General features: G+C 33.5%; 1 protein-coding gene across 7 annotated transcripts in view; it reads left to right on the forward strand.

Annotated features, from left to right (window-relative positions):
• The window catches only part of Nos (nitric oxide synthase), a 1,339,001-nt gene that overhangs the window by 34,923 nt on the left and 1,287,415 nt on the right, over positions 1-16,663 (forward strand). The window contains exons 3-7 of one of the 7 annotated variants that reach the window (XM_032601207.1): positions 29-175; positions 269-1,041; positions 1,106-1,271; positions 1,380-1,605; positions 1,698-1,868. Of the exons in view, the coding sequence (XP_032457098.1) occupies positions 1,836-1,868 (33 nt within the window). The 5' untranslated portion in view covers positions 29-175; positions 269-1,041; positions 1,106-1,271; positions 1,380-1,605; positions 1,698-1,835. 7 annotated transcript variants of the gene reach the window in all.

Below are 16,663 nucleotides of genomic sequence, written 5' to 3' on the forward strand. Positions count from 1 at the left end.
TAATACATAATTCATTAATTCATTTCAGATTCGTTAGTGGATCTGAAAAATCCACACAAAAGATACGTTTATCCAAAGTCTAGGTTAAGTGATGCTCTAGAAAAGCTAGCTCAAGAGTCAGAAAGCGAGGATGATGGTTTAGATACCAAATTAAGAAAGATAGAAAAGATAAAGTGTACGGTGACTATGAACAAATAATATTTAATACTTTTATACATATACCTGCATATGTATACCTTTAATGCATATTTATTATTTGTATTTCCAGAATGCGACAAAAGAAAAACCAGACTGTGCCTTCTAATACAAGAAAAAATGTAAATAAATGCGATAACATGCAGATGGTTGATAAGCAGACGCAGAGAGAATTGATTAAAAGAAAAGCACAACAATTGCTCAAAGATAATGAAACGGTATCAAGTATGAAGCAAATGAAAATGAATAAAGTTTCAGCAAATTACAAATTAGATTTTTCTAATAATACTCAATGCGATACTTGACTAGTATCAGAAAATACAGATAATATTGATTCCCAAATAAATACATTAAATAAAAAAATAAATGCCTTGGAAGAAGAAATAGATGAGAAGAATAAAGAAATTGATAACTTACAATTATCTCTTGTACTCGCAAACAGCAATATTGATGCTTTGCGAAAAGAAGTGGATGAAGTTTACACTCTACTTGAATCATGTACTGAAAAAAATAATGAGTTAAAGAAAAAGTTAGAGGCATTTGAATCAACAAATGTTGATAAATCTAATACGCAAGGCAATGTATTAGAGACTCCAGTACGTAGTACAGTAGTAAGCATAAAGTCAAAAAAATTATTTGACTCTCCAACAATGGTCCAAGAAGAAGATTCCATACCATGTACAAGCTCTTTGACTCCTCCGATGAAAGTGAACAATAAACTTGTTCATCGTACACCTCCAACAATGTTCGAAGGAGAAGAAAATGCAATACCATCTGCAAGCTCTTCGACTCCGATGAAAGTGAAAGAAAACAAATCAGCTGTCACCACAACACCTAGCTTAAAAGGTAATTTCTTTTATATTTGATATTTCAGTTTTTACATTTATAAGTAATTAATTTGATTATACAGGTTGCACACAAAAGAATTCAAAGAAAATAAAAAAAAAATAAATGGCTTAAACATTCATTATATGATTATGATTCGGATGACTATGCCAGTGATAAAAAAAGCTGGAAAAGAAAAAAATCATGAAGATTTTACTGCATTCCAGATAACAAATAATGATGGACATAACGTAAGTTCTTTTAAGATATAGGTGGATCTCAAGATGGTTTGATTTGACAGAGAAAAATCTATATACAAATTAATTTCTTTTTATTCAATAAAATATGTATATCCACAGGAAAAAATGTTTCATCTTTGCTATGGATATTGTATCAAATATGAGGAATGGAAATCAATAAGAAGTCAACCGACTGCATCTCGATTCATTAATAAATTAACCATAGCTTTGTGGGGAGAGAGGGAAATGGTATTAAGAGCTGTCGATTTACGAAGGGCGGAATCAAGAAGAGATAGAGATACACCTAGAAAAGCGGTAACACCTAAAAAAGCTGGAATATTAAGAAGTGAGTAAAAGCAATAAAATAACATTAATATAATTATGAAATTGTAATTTTAAAATGTCATTGTAAAATATTATAATTTGAAAATTTTGTAGAATGCTATCGACAATATTTACTCTCAAAACACGAAATAAAACAGAAAGATTTGGAAAAATTAAATCAAAATAATTTAAGCAAGAATCACAAAAGAAATTTATTGAAAAAATTGGATGGTTGGACTACACATTTAAGTAATGCCATCAATCAAGAAAAGGCTAAGGACAAAGGTAAATATTCTAAAATGATAAAATTATTATTGAATATTTTACAATTTTATTTTTCACATTACAGCAACTATTTATTTTTATATTTTACTTTTTATATGGGATATTTTTACTATGGGACCCCCTTAAAAAGAATAGACGTGTACGGTTATTTTATTTAATCATTATTCAATCATGTAATATACACACCGAATTTCATAATAAAGCTACGTAATTATATAATTAAAATGTTTACGCCTGAATTTTTCTGCTTTAAATTTGTCTTAATTTATTTAAAGTGTGATCTTGGTCACTTTTGTTGTTTAATTATAATTAAAAAAAAGCAGGATCCGAAACGCAGAAGTCTGTTATTCGCTGTGAGCATGCCTTTTTTACAACTAAGCCGAGTAAATATTTTTTTTTAAAAGTATAGTGCCTCGAGTTAGCTACGATGTATCCGTTGTAATAAATTTAATTAAATACAAATTTTTGTTATTTTAACATATATTAGATGATCTTTTGTTTACCCGTCGCTATGTATAACAGCCACAAAATCATTTATTTTAAGTTTTGTTACAACTTTGCTGCGTTGGATTTGTTCTAATATATTTAAAGAAATAAATTATTCTACCCTTTGCTTGAATACTCACGTGCAAAAGATTTATCCAATGTGTATACAGGTTATATCCCACACAGCATGAAAGATTTCGAAATATTTCAGTGAAATATATCCACGGAATATTTCTGAAACCTTCCAGTAATATTCCATAGAAGAGCTATCAACCGACTCAATGGAAATATTTCGTGAAATATTTCAGAAATATTCCATAAATATTTTGTTGGAATCTATGAAATTCCTTTTTAAATATTTCAATATGTTCTTTAGGAAATCTTACATAAATATTTCATAAAATATTGCTCAGAATTATTTACTTAATAATACACTGAAATATTTTGCGGAAGATTTTTGAAATCTTTTTTAAACATTTCTTTGGAACTTTTGTAACGAATTTTTAAACATTTATCAAAAAATTTATGAAATATTCCATAGATCTTGTAAACTTTTACATAATTATTTCTTCATTATTACAATGGAATATTTCTTAAAATATTTATGAAATAATTCTTTAATATTTTATTGGAACTTTTCAAATAAATTTTGGATATTTCTTGAAATATTTCAGGATTATTCCATACATATGTCTCGCAAACTATCATGTAATTATTTCGGAAATATTCCAATGGAACATTTCTTGAAATACCTATGAAATAATTCTTTAATATTTTATTGGAACTCTTAAAATAAATTTTAACTCTAGCTGCCTGCGCATGAATTCACACTGGATCAATTATGTGTTTGTACCTGCTGTCAAACTATGGAGTTATTCTTTATATTCAAAAACAAAAGGAGTTCGAATTAACGAATTAACAGTTTATCCGCTTACATGATTTCAATTATTTTTCGTATAATTTGATCCAAAAGTTTAATATTACTAACACTAACTAGTTTACGAAAGCCGATGGCGTAAAAGCAAAGATACAAACTGTTTGTGTATTTACTATAATTATATATATAAAATAAGATATATTCACGGTGTCGTGGTACAGTCGCGGGACACAATAACTTTGCTTTACGCGCCACAATATGGCGGCGGCTCTCTTGTTGATTGGGCTTTCAGAACAAGGTGGCGCATCGGCTTCGCAGTCGCATAGACAGCGAACCACGGCCATAAAAAGAAGAAGAAGAAGAAGGTTAGGACGGTCATGACGTCAGATATCGCTTTCCTGACAGTCATGACCGATCTAAGGAGTCCAATTAACAAGAGACCCGCCGCCATGTTGTGGCGCGTAAAGCAAAGTTATTGTGTCCGGCGACTGTACCTTCAAGCAATTCGGGAACATTTGAAGAATATTTCACGGAAGATATGTGAAATATTTCTGAATTATTTCAGGTGAAATATTTTATTAAATTTTTCAGAAATATTTCTGAATCATCATTTCACTAGTAACTTATAGTGATTATTAAACTTAGAAACATTTCAGACGTGTTTCTCAAATCTAGGAAAGAAATATTTTATGAAAGCTTTCTTGAATGTTCCGGAATTATTTTACTGCAAATTTTCCAGTAAATATTAAACACATAAATAATTCTGAAAGAAATCAGAATTATTTTAAAGAAATATATTTTGGAAGCTTGCTTAAATATTCCAGAATTATTTCAAATACAAATTCCAGGAGACTACGGGCTAAGAAATAATTTTGAAATGTTACTTAAATCTAGGAAAGAAATATTTTATGAAAGTTTTCTGGAATATTCCAGAATTGTTATACTGAAAATTTTCAGGTGAATATTGAACACTGAAATAATTAGGAAATAATTCCGAAATATTTTAAAGAAATTTTATGGAAGTTTTCTGGAATATTCCGGAATTATTATACTGAAAATTTTCAGGTGAATATTGAACACTGAAATAATTAGGAAATAATTCCGAAATATTTTAAAGAAATTTTATGGAAGTTTTCTGGAATGTTCCGGAAATATTTTACTGCAAATTTTCTAGTAAATATTAAACACTGAAATAATTCAGAAATAAATCAGAAATATTTTAAAGAAATATGTTACGGAAGCTTGCTTAAATATTCCAGAATTATTTCAAATACAAATCCCAGGAGACTGCGTGCCACAAAATAATTTAGAAACATTTTAGAAACATTTCATGAAATATTTCAAGGAAATATTTCATGAGAGATTTGCAAGGCGGGGCATTTTATGAAATGATATTATTGCAGTAATATTTCAGAAATATTTCTGAATTCTTTCAAAAAATATTTCAATATAGGAATTCGAGGGACATAACATTATTTCAGAAATATTTCGTCGAAAGATTCCTGGAAGATTTCAAATATTTCGTTCCAATATTTCCGAAATATTTCCGAAATATTTCATGCTGTGTGTACGGACACAGCATGAAATATTTGTATACAGACTTTCTACAAAAGTGATCGCTTATTTTATCCAGTCTGTATACAGTCTGTATACAGGCTATATAAAATTCAGCAAAAACAAGAAACATTTTTCTTGGTTGCCATGGTAATGATTCTCGTTGATAAGTCGTTGCCAGGGGAACCGCACATCCGATTTTTTTCTCTATCCAGTCTGTATATAGACTGTATATAATTTATATACAATCACTTTTGTATACAGCCGATTGTATATAGCCTGTATCTAACCTGTATACAGACTGGATAAATCTTTTCCGCGTGGGTAGTTTTGTTTCTGATATATTTTTGTAGCACTGCGTGGAATAAATCCTCACTCATGTATCGCCTATCCGCAGAATAAGTAGCCTTTTTTGCACTGGGTTCATCATACTCGCTTTTCTCGTACGCTATTCCACGGATAGACGTGACAGAGGATTTATTGTAGTCAGTGTTTTAAGTACCGTACGATTCTCGTGTAATAAGTTGTCTTTCATAGCACGGCGTTTAGCTCCCTCGCTACGCTCCAGTGCTAATACACGCCGTCCTGTAAAGGACTACTTATTCCACTAGAATCGTAATGTACTATTAAAATAAGCAGCAGAGCCCGAAATGCGACAGCATTTCGTATACACACCGCTTTCTGCAACTAAACTGCATAGTTATTTATTTAAAAAGTTTTATGCCATGATTTTCTTACATACAATAAGCCTCAGCATATTTGAAGTATAATCTTGCAGAGGTATCTTGTTAAAAAATATTTTCAAAAAAAAGATGCAGGAACCGAAACGCGAGTTTCTTGCATACGCGCCGCTTTCTGCAACGAAGCACCATGAATATTTTTTCAATAAGTTTTTTGCGTTGACTTAGCTGCGATGAATCTGTTTCAATAAATCTAAAAAGATTCACATTAGTTTTGCTTGTTTAAACATATTCTTAGAAAAAGTTGCAGGGATTGAAACGTGAGAATCTGTTGTACACGCCGTTTTTAACAAATAAACTGCGTAAATGTTTATTGGAACATTTTCGTGCTACAATTTAATGCTTCTATTCTTGTGTAATGTATTCAAAGTGCTTAATTGCAGCTTGGTTATTTAGTTATAATTTATAAATAAATGCAGGATCAAAACGCTAGAGTCTGTTATCCACGATGCATTTAGCAATTAAGAAACGTTACTGTTCATTTAAAAAGTTTTGTGCCACAACTTAGTCATAGTCAATCTGTTCTTATATTATGTATATCTAAAGAGTAAAATCACTCAGTTTTGTAAATTAAATATATTTATTAAAAATACTAGGTGAATAAAATGCGCGCTTCATGCGTTTAATTTTCTTGAGGTTAGAATCGGTTCAAAATCCCGACAGTCAGACCTGATATTTGTTTTTCAACCAATCTAGAAGACCAATTTAGAAATAAGAGATTCTATTAAAAAATTTAGAATAGTAGTCATACACATAAATAAAGCTTATATAAAATTTCAAAACATTTGGATACCTCAGTGACGAGATATTAATAAAGAATTTTTTCTAATTTTACATAGGGTCTTATGGAAAATTGCATTTTCTTGGCTTTAGCTTGCGTTATATTTAATCAACAGTTTTTGTTAGGAATTTTTATACTTAAAAATATATATTTGATGAATGTATGATAATTATAAAAACAAGCAGTGGATACCTCTATAAAGAATTATTTAATACAAAATACGTAAATTCAACTCAAAATTAGAGGCAAATACCATCAAGACTGATTTTTTTTTTCTTAAATGAAATAGTTTAATTTTCTTATCTAAATTTATTAGTTATCATAACTTGATTTTCCATTAATCTTAAATGACGTATGTCTTTGCACGCGAATAAAATAACAATTTCCAGAAAGTATACGTATTTTGATTAGCAACGTACCCAATCAACCTCCTTAATTGCAACGAATCTGTTCTAATATATTTTAAGACCAAAGTCTGTCAGTTTTTTAAATATATTCTTGAAAAGTGATTCTTGGAATGACAATCTGTAGTCTCTTATATGCTGCTTTTTACAACGAAGCCGTATAATTATTTATTCAAAGCTTTTGTTCCCCAAGTTACTCCCAGTGAATTTTTTTTAATATTTATAGAGAACCGACTCGCACAGAAAATTAACGAATCGAAATCGTTAAGAGGTTACCTTTTGCTTAACCTTTTTCATCTTATATAAATATAAAAATCAAAGTAGAAGTTTGTTTAAATATTATTAAGACATTTGTATACATTTTAGAAAGCTTTTTCTTAAAGATTTCACCATTTTTTAAGAGACTAGGACTCTATCCAAATATTTTTATATTATTGTATTCATAGTTTATTTTTATGTTATTATATTTATATTCAATGTTATGATTTCCCGTAAAACTCTAGGTGACCACGTTCATAAAGTCCACTCTGCATATCAGGTGCCTCGGAGACCATTGCCGTCACAATATTCGTGTTCAGCGATCTTGAAAACCACCCCGAGTAAGTGAGTTTCGAATCATAGTGTTACGATTTCCTGTAAAACTCTAGGAGACGACGTTTATACCGTTCACTCTGGGTACCAGGTACCTCGGCAAAGCACGCATTGATTGGATTAAGCTAGTACTAATAGAATTTCAATTATTTTTTAGTCATTCTATCATTTAGGCATATGAAAATATTGCTATTTTGCAACGTATACTTAGTCATAGGGTACCGGATATCAAAAAGAGTGGCAACTTTTCCTTTGATTATTCTTTCAATTATTTCTAACTCCAATCGAAACCTAATATTTAAAAACTTGTAAATTTTTTTTAAATTTTACTAACAGCTAGCCAAATACCGTAATAAAATAAGCTTCAGATCATAATAACTTGGTCTCACTTCCCAAAGCTGTAAGCTCCTGTAAGTTTTATAAATAGAACCAGGAGTACTAATACATTTTTGCACATACATTTCTATTTACAAAATTTATTTGAGTAATGTACTCTTAATTTTGAGTGTACTAGACATGTCAATATTTGTTAACAAGTATTGGAATCTCTCTCCAGCAAAAGCCAGATTTTCAATTTTGATGTTATTGGGGTTGATTTGTACAATAAACTGTCCTAACTAATTCTAATTAGTATATTACTATTATAACTATCCTATATATATGTATATACTATATATAACTATCCTAATAATGTTTTCTCTTTGTATTTTGAGATGAATTAGACCCCTATGCCAAATTTAAAATCAATATCTTAAGTAGAACCATAGTTATAAGAAATTTTATAAAATATCTTTCTAGCGAAAGCCAAATTTTTGATTTTCATGTTATTGCCCGGTTGAAAATAATTATGTTAATTTAGTATATGATATTGTTACATAATTTAATTACATGTTTTCATTATATGATTTTTTAGTCCCAAATATTCATGAAATAAAATCGTATACTAAAATCATGTATAGTAAAAATATATAACAATATGATTTATGAGGGAAATGACACATATACATATAGCATTACAAGATAAAAGGTAGACAAAATGATAGAATATTTTATAATGAATATTATACACATGTTTTTTACATATTTACAATATTTTAAAAATAATATTAATTAGGCCCAACAGATAAATATGTACAATTATTGACATTCACAGAAATACGTATTTTTTTAATTCTTCAGTTTTAATAGCTATATCATCTTGAGAAATATATACTACTCTTTTTACAGATAAACAATCTATTAAGAAACTCTCAGCATTTACAACATTACATATAACATATTCTTTCATAGTGATTTCGGCAACAATAAATTGCTGTATCGAAATGAAGCGATCGTCGTCAGTTGTTGCGATTGAATTATTCGACCTAAGCCTTGGTCTCCTGCTGGACGTGTAGAGGCATCCTTCTTTAATCATTTTAAAAAATGATAAACTATCAACAGATAACTTTAGTAGTCAGATCCACGTGCTTTTTGTTCTTTTATGCCATCATAAATATCTCGCGTTTGACAATTTTAACGTTCCTTCAAACTCAACATAATACACACCCAATTGTTAAATCTCAGGTGAGATCTCACATGAGATCTCATGACAAAATCTCATCTGACCAAGTGCATAAATTAACTAAGTTCCGCAGCTGAAAAAATTCTAAGTTCAGTAGGGAAACAATTATTTGTAGAACTGTGTTTCTTATGCGTTTCAGATGATTTTGAATCGTTCTACATATTTGCTAAATGTACATTTCGAAAGTTTTTATTCATAAAAAATTTACTTATAAAGAACTATACATCTAATTTTTATACAAATATTTTACAAATTGTCTAGAAACGTGCTACTATAACAATTTTTACTCAACTGCTTTCGTTCACACTCTCGCAGTGGTCTCTATGGCTGTGGCGGCTTAAAAAATCACATGAGTACTGATATGAAAACCATTAATCTATTGGTTAAGATAAAAACCACTTGATTTATTGTTTTATTAAGTTGAAACAAGCCTACATGAAAAAATTTCAGTCCTCCAACTGTTATAGGTTTCGAGTAACTTCAAAAACATTATTCTTGATCAACTCCGTGTACTCGTTTTACAATTTGTTTTTTGTGATTCTCGATAACTATCACAGCTACAGAGCTGAATATTTATATGTAAGGTTGTGTCAAAACTAAACAATAAATCAAGTAATTGTTATTTTAACAAATAGATTTATCTTTCACATATTAGTACGCATATGATTTTTTAAGCCGCCACAGCTATAGGGTCTACTGCGAAAGTGCGAACCAAAGCTGTTGAGTAAAAACTGTTATGGTAGACTGTTTCTACACAATTTGTAAAACATTTTTGTAAAAATCAAATGCATAATTCACTATAGTGCATGTAGGAGAGGGTCGGAGATCAAGAAGAAGGCTCTTTTCCTGGCTAAGGCACTTGATTTGTCTCTCTCTCTCTCTCTCTCTCTCTCTCTCTCTCTCTCTCTCTCTCTCTCTCTCTCTCTCTCTCTCTCTCTCTCTCTCTAGCGCGTCTGACATGTACTGTGGTCAGAACGGAACTCTACGGCGGCGTCGGCGCTCGTTCGCAGCTAGCGCTGCTCTCTCTCTCCCCGCGGTCGGACGTACCGCCATCTATCGGTGGGGTACATACAGTACTCCCCCCGAAAAGGAAAAAAAATGTGTAGCTTTTATTTTTTTTTGCAATAACTGAGTGATTAAATGAATCGCGAGAGAGTTGTGATTATGACGATACAAACATGTTTTTTTTTTAGATTCTGTCAGCGGCTAGAGAGTATTTTACATTAGATGAATACAGAGATTTCTTGGTAGTATATTAGAGTCGCTTAGCGCTTACAAATAATAATTGAGTTTTCTGAACGTTGTACAATAACACCATCTGATTCCAAAGCTCTTTGCGTTGATGCTAAAGCGACGAACTTACAGTTAATGAATCTTAAACTTAATTTAGCACAGCCAAAGATTACGTCTTTTAATGAAGCTAGATTGATTGCACCGGTTCTCTTTTAACCTTGTGCGTTATTGACTACTACATCAAGTTTGCTTTTATTGACTAGCTAACGTGGTTTCGATAGCCTGATTGTAGTTAAGTTTAAGAGAAACTAAAAATGGTAACCTTTGTAACGGAAGCGAATACTCGAATTCTAATCCGAGGATGTTCAACTCGGTTAGATTGGACGCGTTATCAATAATAATTATAGGAATCCAATTCTTAAAAAAATCATTATTTTCTAGGTTTAAAGCTCTTACTGAGGTAGCTTGATTCAGCACCATGTTGGGAATTAAGTGAGTGTGGAATTCTTTTATGTTTGAATAATCGAATTGGAATTCCTCTATACAATTACTATTAGAAAATACTGCTATGAGCAGGTCAACTGAGTTTTTGTTTCTGCTCTGACTGTCCTTAAATACTAGCGTCTTTAAGTTAGTGTTAATGATCACGAAGTTGAACAGCTTGTCCATTGGCACTTCATTGCAACCAATGATTTTTAGCGAAGTAATCAACGAGAAAAAGTCTTTGGTCAAGAATTTTAACGATAATTGCGCGTTGTTGACTAGTGTCAAAGTTTTTAACTTATTTATGTCTAAGAATCTATCGCAACCGCCTTGGGTGCTTCCTAAAGTTAGGTTGAGAATCGTGCATGATTCCGCGAGATAAAGACGACGTTGCTAGCGAGAGTCGCGGAGACGCGTGTACTGTTCCCTGTTTATTTTCGTTGAAGATGCCGTGGCTGCGTTGTCGTGAAGAATCACTTGAGGTCACCAATGTGGGAGAAGGCTGCTCGGAGATCAAGAAGAAGGCTCTTCTCCTGGACTAAGGCACTTTATTTCTCTCTCTCTCTCTCTCTCTCTCTCTCTCTCTAGCGCGTCTGACATGTACTGTGGTCAGAATGAAACTCTAGGGCGGCGTCGGCGCTCGCTCACAGCTAGCGCTGCTGTCTCTCTCCCCGCGGTCGGACGTACCGCCATCGGTGGGGTACATACATGCATATTAAACCATAATATCAAATATTCAGTATATTACCTCTGAACAGATCTTACACTGACATGAGAATATTTTTATAGAATCACGTCACTGGTTACAAATGACACATAGAGATCGACTGTTCTTTATAATAGAAGATAAGTACAATTTATTTTGTGTTTAGCATACATTTCTAACGTCAGTTTCCAATTAAAGCTTTATTGAATTTAAAATATTTCTGATTTTCAAAATAAATTTATAGAGTAACGGACGTGGTGCACTGAGTAATCAAAGTAAAATTAAAGAAATTATTGTACTAATATTACATGAGAATCGACGCAAAATTATTCACTAATCTTAACGTGTAATAAAACAGTATACAAATTTTTTAACTCAAGAATAGTAAAATAAGGGCAATTATCACATGACATTTTGCGTTTGTGATGCAAATTAAAATATAACAAACGAAACACTTTGCGAATGAATATTAGAAACTAGTGTAGTTTTCTGAGGTGTTAGTTAAATTAATGATCAGACTCACCATGATAACTCTTGCCCAAGCAAATTCAGCATATACGGATGAAACTGTCCTCTAGATGCATAGTATCTCCAATAAGCTAAAATAAATAGAAGCTGGCTTAAACACAAAGCAACAAGCTCTTTTGCTACTTAGAAGAATTAACAAAATATTATGTAGAATGAAAGGCTTATCTGATAGCAGCAACAGGTTTACACTGGGAGATAGGGCTCTCACTATTTACTCCTTTGCAGTTTACTAAAAAAAAAACACTTGAGTAGTTGCCAGCAGTGTAGAAAATATCACAACGAACTTTTGGACTACGGGTACGAACAACTATCACCGCACTTTGTTGTCAATAACTTATCGCGATGCGGGTGAAAGGTTAGCCACAGCAGCATAGCAGTGGATGCCATGCATGTGTGTGTGTTTGTGCTGCAGTGTCTTGGACTCTCGTTAAGTAAAAAATTCAAAAAGCAGAGGGAGCAGGCTGCGACCATTTTAAATGCGCGCAGGCTTTTAATAGAATTATATGTTTTAAGACTTTGGTAAACTTCAATAAATAATTGTATAATATAATAAGTATTGGCTCTTATGATTTGAGCAAGATCTTTAATTTGTTTGTGCACATTGTGCCTGTTCTTGTAATATGATATATTCACGATAAGCAAACGAGTATTTAGATAATTCATCACTAAGCTTCGAATTTTTAGTCAATGATGGACATTAAGGAACAATTTTTTCCTACGGTGACTTTCTTTATTTTGATGTTTGCTACCTCTGTGATTTTTTAGGAATGCTCCAAGCAATTCATAAGGTTTGCCAAAGGCTTTGAATATGAAATTTAATCATTTCAGCACAAATTTATGGATATCTTCATTTTTAGCCAAAAATACAGGGTCTCTGTCATTCTAGGACCCATACAGGAACTTTTGCAACATAAAACGGTATCTCCATGAATTTTTGTATGGTCGTAGTCCGGATCGAACTCTTACTTTCACCAATATTAAGGTTTGAATGGCTTATTGTAGTTGCTCACCGGAGCAGTGACGCGCTCGGAGTTCGCGCCTCTAATAAAAAATGACTAAAATTTATTTAAACTAATAAAAAATGAAATCAAGCTAAAAAATCGATTAGACTGAAATAACAAAGGGATAAAAAACTACTACGATTAAAAGGCAAACTAAAATAAAAACTCAAAGTATTTGATTAGAAAATGCAAAAGCTATATTTTAATAAAAACTACAAGACGAAGCTCTCAGCTCGCCCCCGCAAAGTCCCCAAAACTCGAGTTTCCCTTCCCAGGTCTCGCCAGATGCCGATTTATCTGAAATCTCGAAATTTTCCTTCAGCCTACAAACGTCACCAACATCGAAAGTAACCTAAGCCATTTTAATTTTCGCAGCGATTCGGGTAGACGTAAATTCAATAAACTCATCTCAAATTTCCAAAGTAAAATCCTGAACTTAGAAATCGAAGATTTCTGCATACACATCAATTTTTTAGAACTTGAATCCGAAAAATTAAAAGAACAATTACAAGAAATAATACCACATAACGTCACTCAGAATATTTTCAAAAAACAAGATTTGAATAACACCGATCATCGCGACAAACTTAACAAAATTCATGAGAAAAAATTTTCTAAACATGTAACGACAAATATGAACGCCGAATCGAATTGCGAAAAATGGTTCAAAAATCTCACCGACGTAGAGATACTAACCAATGTGCTATTTGTAACGTCACCAGGAAAAAATTCAATCCAAAAAGTGAACTTGATGACACAAAAACAATCGAATGTATAAAAATCATAGAAAGCTTGATTACTCACAATAACTTACCGGATAAAACCGCCAATGACATATGAAATATACCGATAAAAAAAATCACACAATACAGACACAAAACTAAACACACAAGAATAGAAGAAACAATTTTTAAGAAAAAATTTCGAGACACTAAAGATTGTATTCAAAATAACAAAAACATCATGTTCACTTTAGCCGACAATGAAAATGTGACCGTTGCGATGCTAAGATCCGATTACATCGAAAAAATGGAACTACAATTTTTAGATAGAAATACATACACCGAAATAGCGAAAGATCCAGAACAAAGTTAAAAAATTCATTAACAATTGGAACACTAACGGCTTTTTAGGGAAAAAATACAGTAAATTCAAATTCACACAGACACCACCTTGCCAAAATGTTATGGACTACCTAAAATTCACAAAAGAGATATCGCTTTACGAACTATTATCTCTACAATCGGCTCACCTACGTATTTTTTATCGAAAAGCCTTCTTAAAATATTACAAAATAGCATCAAAAAATCTGACTCATACGTAGAAAACAGCTATGATTTCATAGAAAAAATTAAAAATGTTGTAGTCCCACCGAACCACCGCTTAATCAGCCACGATGTAAAATCATTCTATACCAACATTGCTAAATCATTAGTCAAGAAGAGTATCGAAAAAAGATATACACAAATTGTACAAAAATCTGAAATACCTCTCAATGAAATCTTGCTGGCTTGTGAATTACTTATGGAGAATACATTCTTTCAACTCAATGGCAAATTTTACAAACAGCTATTTGGCACACCAACGGGCTCTCCGATCTCGGGTTTCTTTGCTGACATTGTCATGGATGATCTCGAAACGGATTGTCTATCTAAACTATCGTTTATACCAACATTCTTTTATCGATATGTCGACGACATTATTACATGTGTGCTGAATGACGAAGTGGACGAAATTTTAAAAACATTCAATTCTTACAACAATAGATTACAATTTACTCATGAGACTGAGATCGATAACTCATAAGTTTTCTAGATGTTCTATTAATTGATGGCAATGATAAAATAGTAACTTATTGGTACACCAAACCGACCTTCTCGGGCAGATTTTTAAATTACACATAACAACATCCTATGCCTCAAAAAATCGCCATGGTCGATAAAGCGATAAAATTATCCAACAAGAAATTTCACAATAAGAACATCCAAAACATCAAAAAATTACCGCACGAAAATCATTATCCACCCGCCTTCGTTAACAAATATATACGAAAAAGAATGTCAACGTTAACATCAAACACATTGTCAAGGCAACAGATTAACAGTAATGAAAAATGCAATATTGTAAGCCTACCCTGTATTCAAGGTTTTTACGAGCAGACCAGTCATACATTCAAGACTCTCAACATCGAAACTGTACCAAAAATAAATAGCCAAATGAAAAATACCATCATAAAAGGCAAAGACAAAAAAAGATAAAGATCTAGAAAACAACGTTGTCTATAAACCTGAATGTAATGATTGCTCTGCCACGTATGTAGGCCAAACTAAACGGAATGTGTGTATACATATCAGCCCTGAGCCGTCTACAAAACTCCTCCGTACGCTAGCGCAGTCATCAGTCTCTCGAAATGCGTGTCATTGAGAGAGCCAGCTTACCACGTGTCGCAGAAATGCCCAGTGCTACGAACGAAGTTCGCGATGCGATCCTGCGCGTAGCCAACACGCTCAAGGGACGTCACATACCTGTGCAGAGGAAGTGTACCCGCGAGTGGTACGTGCGCGTTCATCGGATGTGCGAGGAGAGGTTGCGACACGAGCTGCGCTGCTTGCCGTATTGCGCGTACCGCTGGATCGCCCATTTTTATCAGAGATACTTTAAACATTCTAGTGTTGTGATAAAAATCGTGGGCAGTTTTTTGGTGGAACGCGGTGCACACGATGTGTACTGTCTGAGGCATATCATCGAGGAACATGGTAAGTGTTTACAGTGTTCCCTACAATTAGTTAAAAAAAAAATAGTACTTTATTTTTGTTCTTCTTGTAGCTCGAATTACTCTGCAGGAGGATGCTGAGGAGAGCGACAGCGACGAAACGCTGTTTGTTGTGTCGTCACCTCCTTCACCACAGCGAGCCACATCATCCGAGGAGGAGGAGAAGGAGGAGGAGGAGGAGGAGGAGGAGGAGGAGGAGGAGGAGCAAGAACAGGAGGAGCAGGAGGGTATACAAGCTCCTATGGAGGACCCCATGGAAGATGATGCTGAGATCGAGATAGAGGACAGCGATCACGGCGATGATCGGCCTGGCGTCTCCGAGCAGGCTGTCTACAGAGCTGGCGCTCCAGCACCGCTGAGAGGTAGCGAGCAAAAGATGGAGGCTGCGATGATTCTGCTTTCGTTCCGCTACGAGCCAGCTCCCGAGTTTGGTCCTACGAGAGCCGAGATTTTCGAGGGCTTTGCGACTCGGGATGAGACCGCTGAGGAAGTTTCGATGAATCCGCATGCACACTTCGATCAGTACAGCTCGTTCGACCGCAGTATTAATGAAAGTAAGAGAAACTATTTTAACTTTTAAATTTTCTTAAAAAATTATTATTACTTACAATAATAATTTTTTAAGTTATCAGACGTCGTGTGAACGAAGACATGGAGCCCTGTCCGGATGCAGATCCAGAAAATGACGCGGCTATGATTTTTCAAGCTGCTGCGCTACGAATCGTAAATAACGGTCGTGCGCAGGAAGTACGTTGGTTAAACAACTTGCTTGAAAAATCAGCAGACGAGTTATTTTCTATGACTGCGTTCGAGATGGCCGAGTTGTTCAGCGACATCATTTAATGCTACAACGGTCGTGCGGAAGAATGAAGGCTCGCTTCTTTGCAGTCGACGACGATAATCTCAGCAGCAGCAGCAGCAATGAAGAGGGCCCATCATCGCCGGAAATATCATCGGACTCTTCAACAGCGCTGAGCCCTACATTGTCGATGCTGCAGGAGGTCGGGTTCTACGATGCGGGTCACCCGATCATCGATGACAGCACAGCGAGCGGCATATCGCAGGTAGGCGGTGGTG

This window comes from Nasonia vitripennis (assembly GCF_009193385.2).
Source record: "Nasonia vitripennis strain AsymCx chromosome 1 unlocalized genomic scaffold, Nvit_psr_1.1 chr1_random0002, whole genome shotgun sequence".
Lineage (NCBI taxonomy): Eukaryota > Metazoa > Arthropoda > Insecta > Hymenoptera > Pteromalidae > Nasonia > Nasonia vitripennis.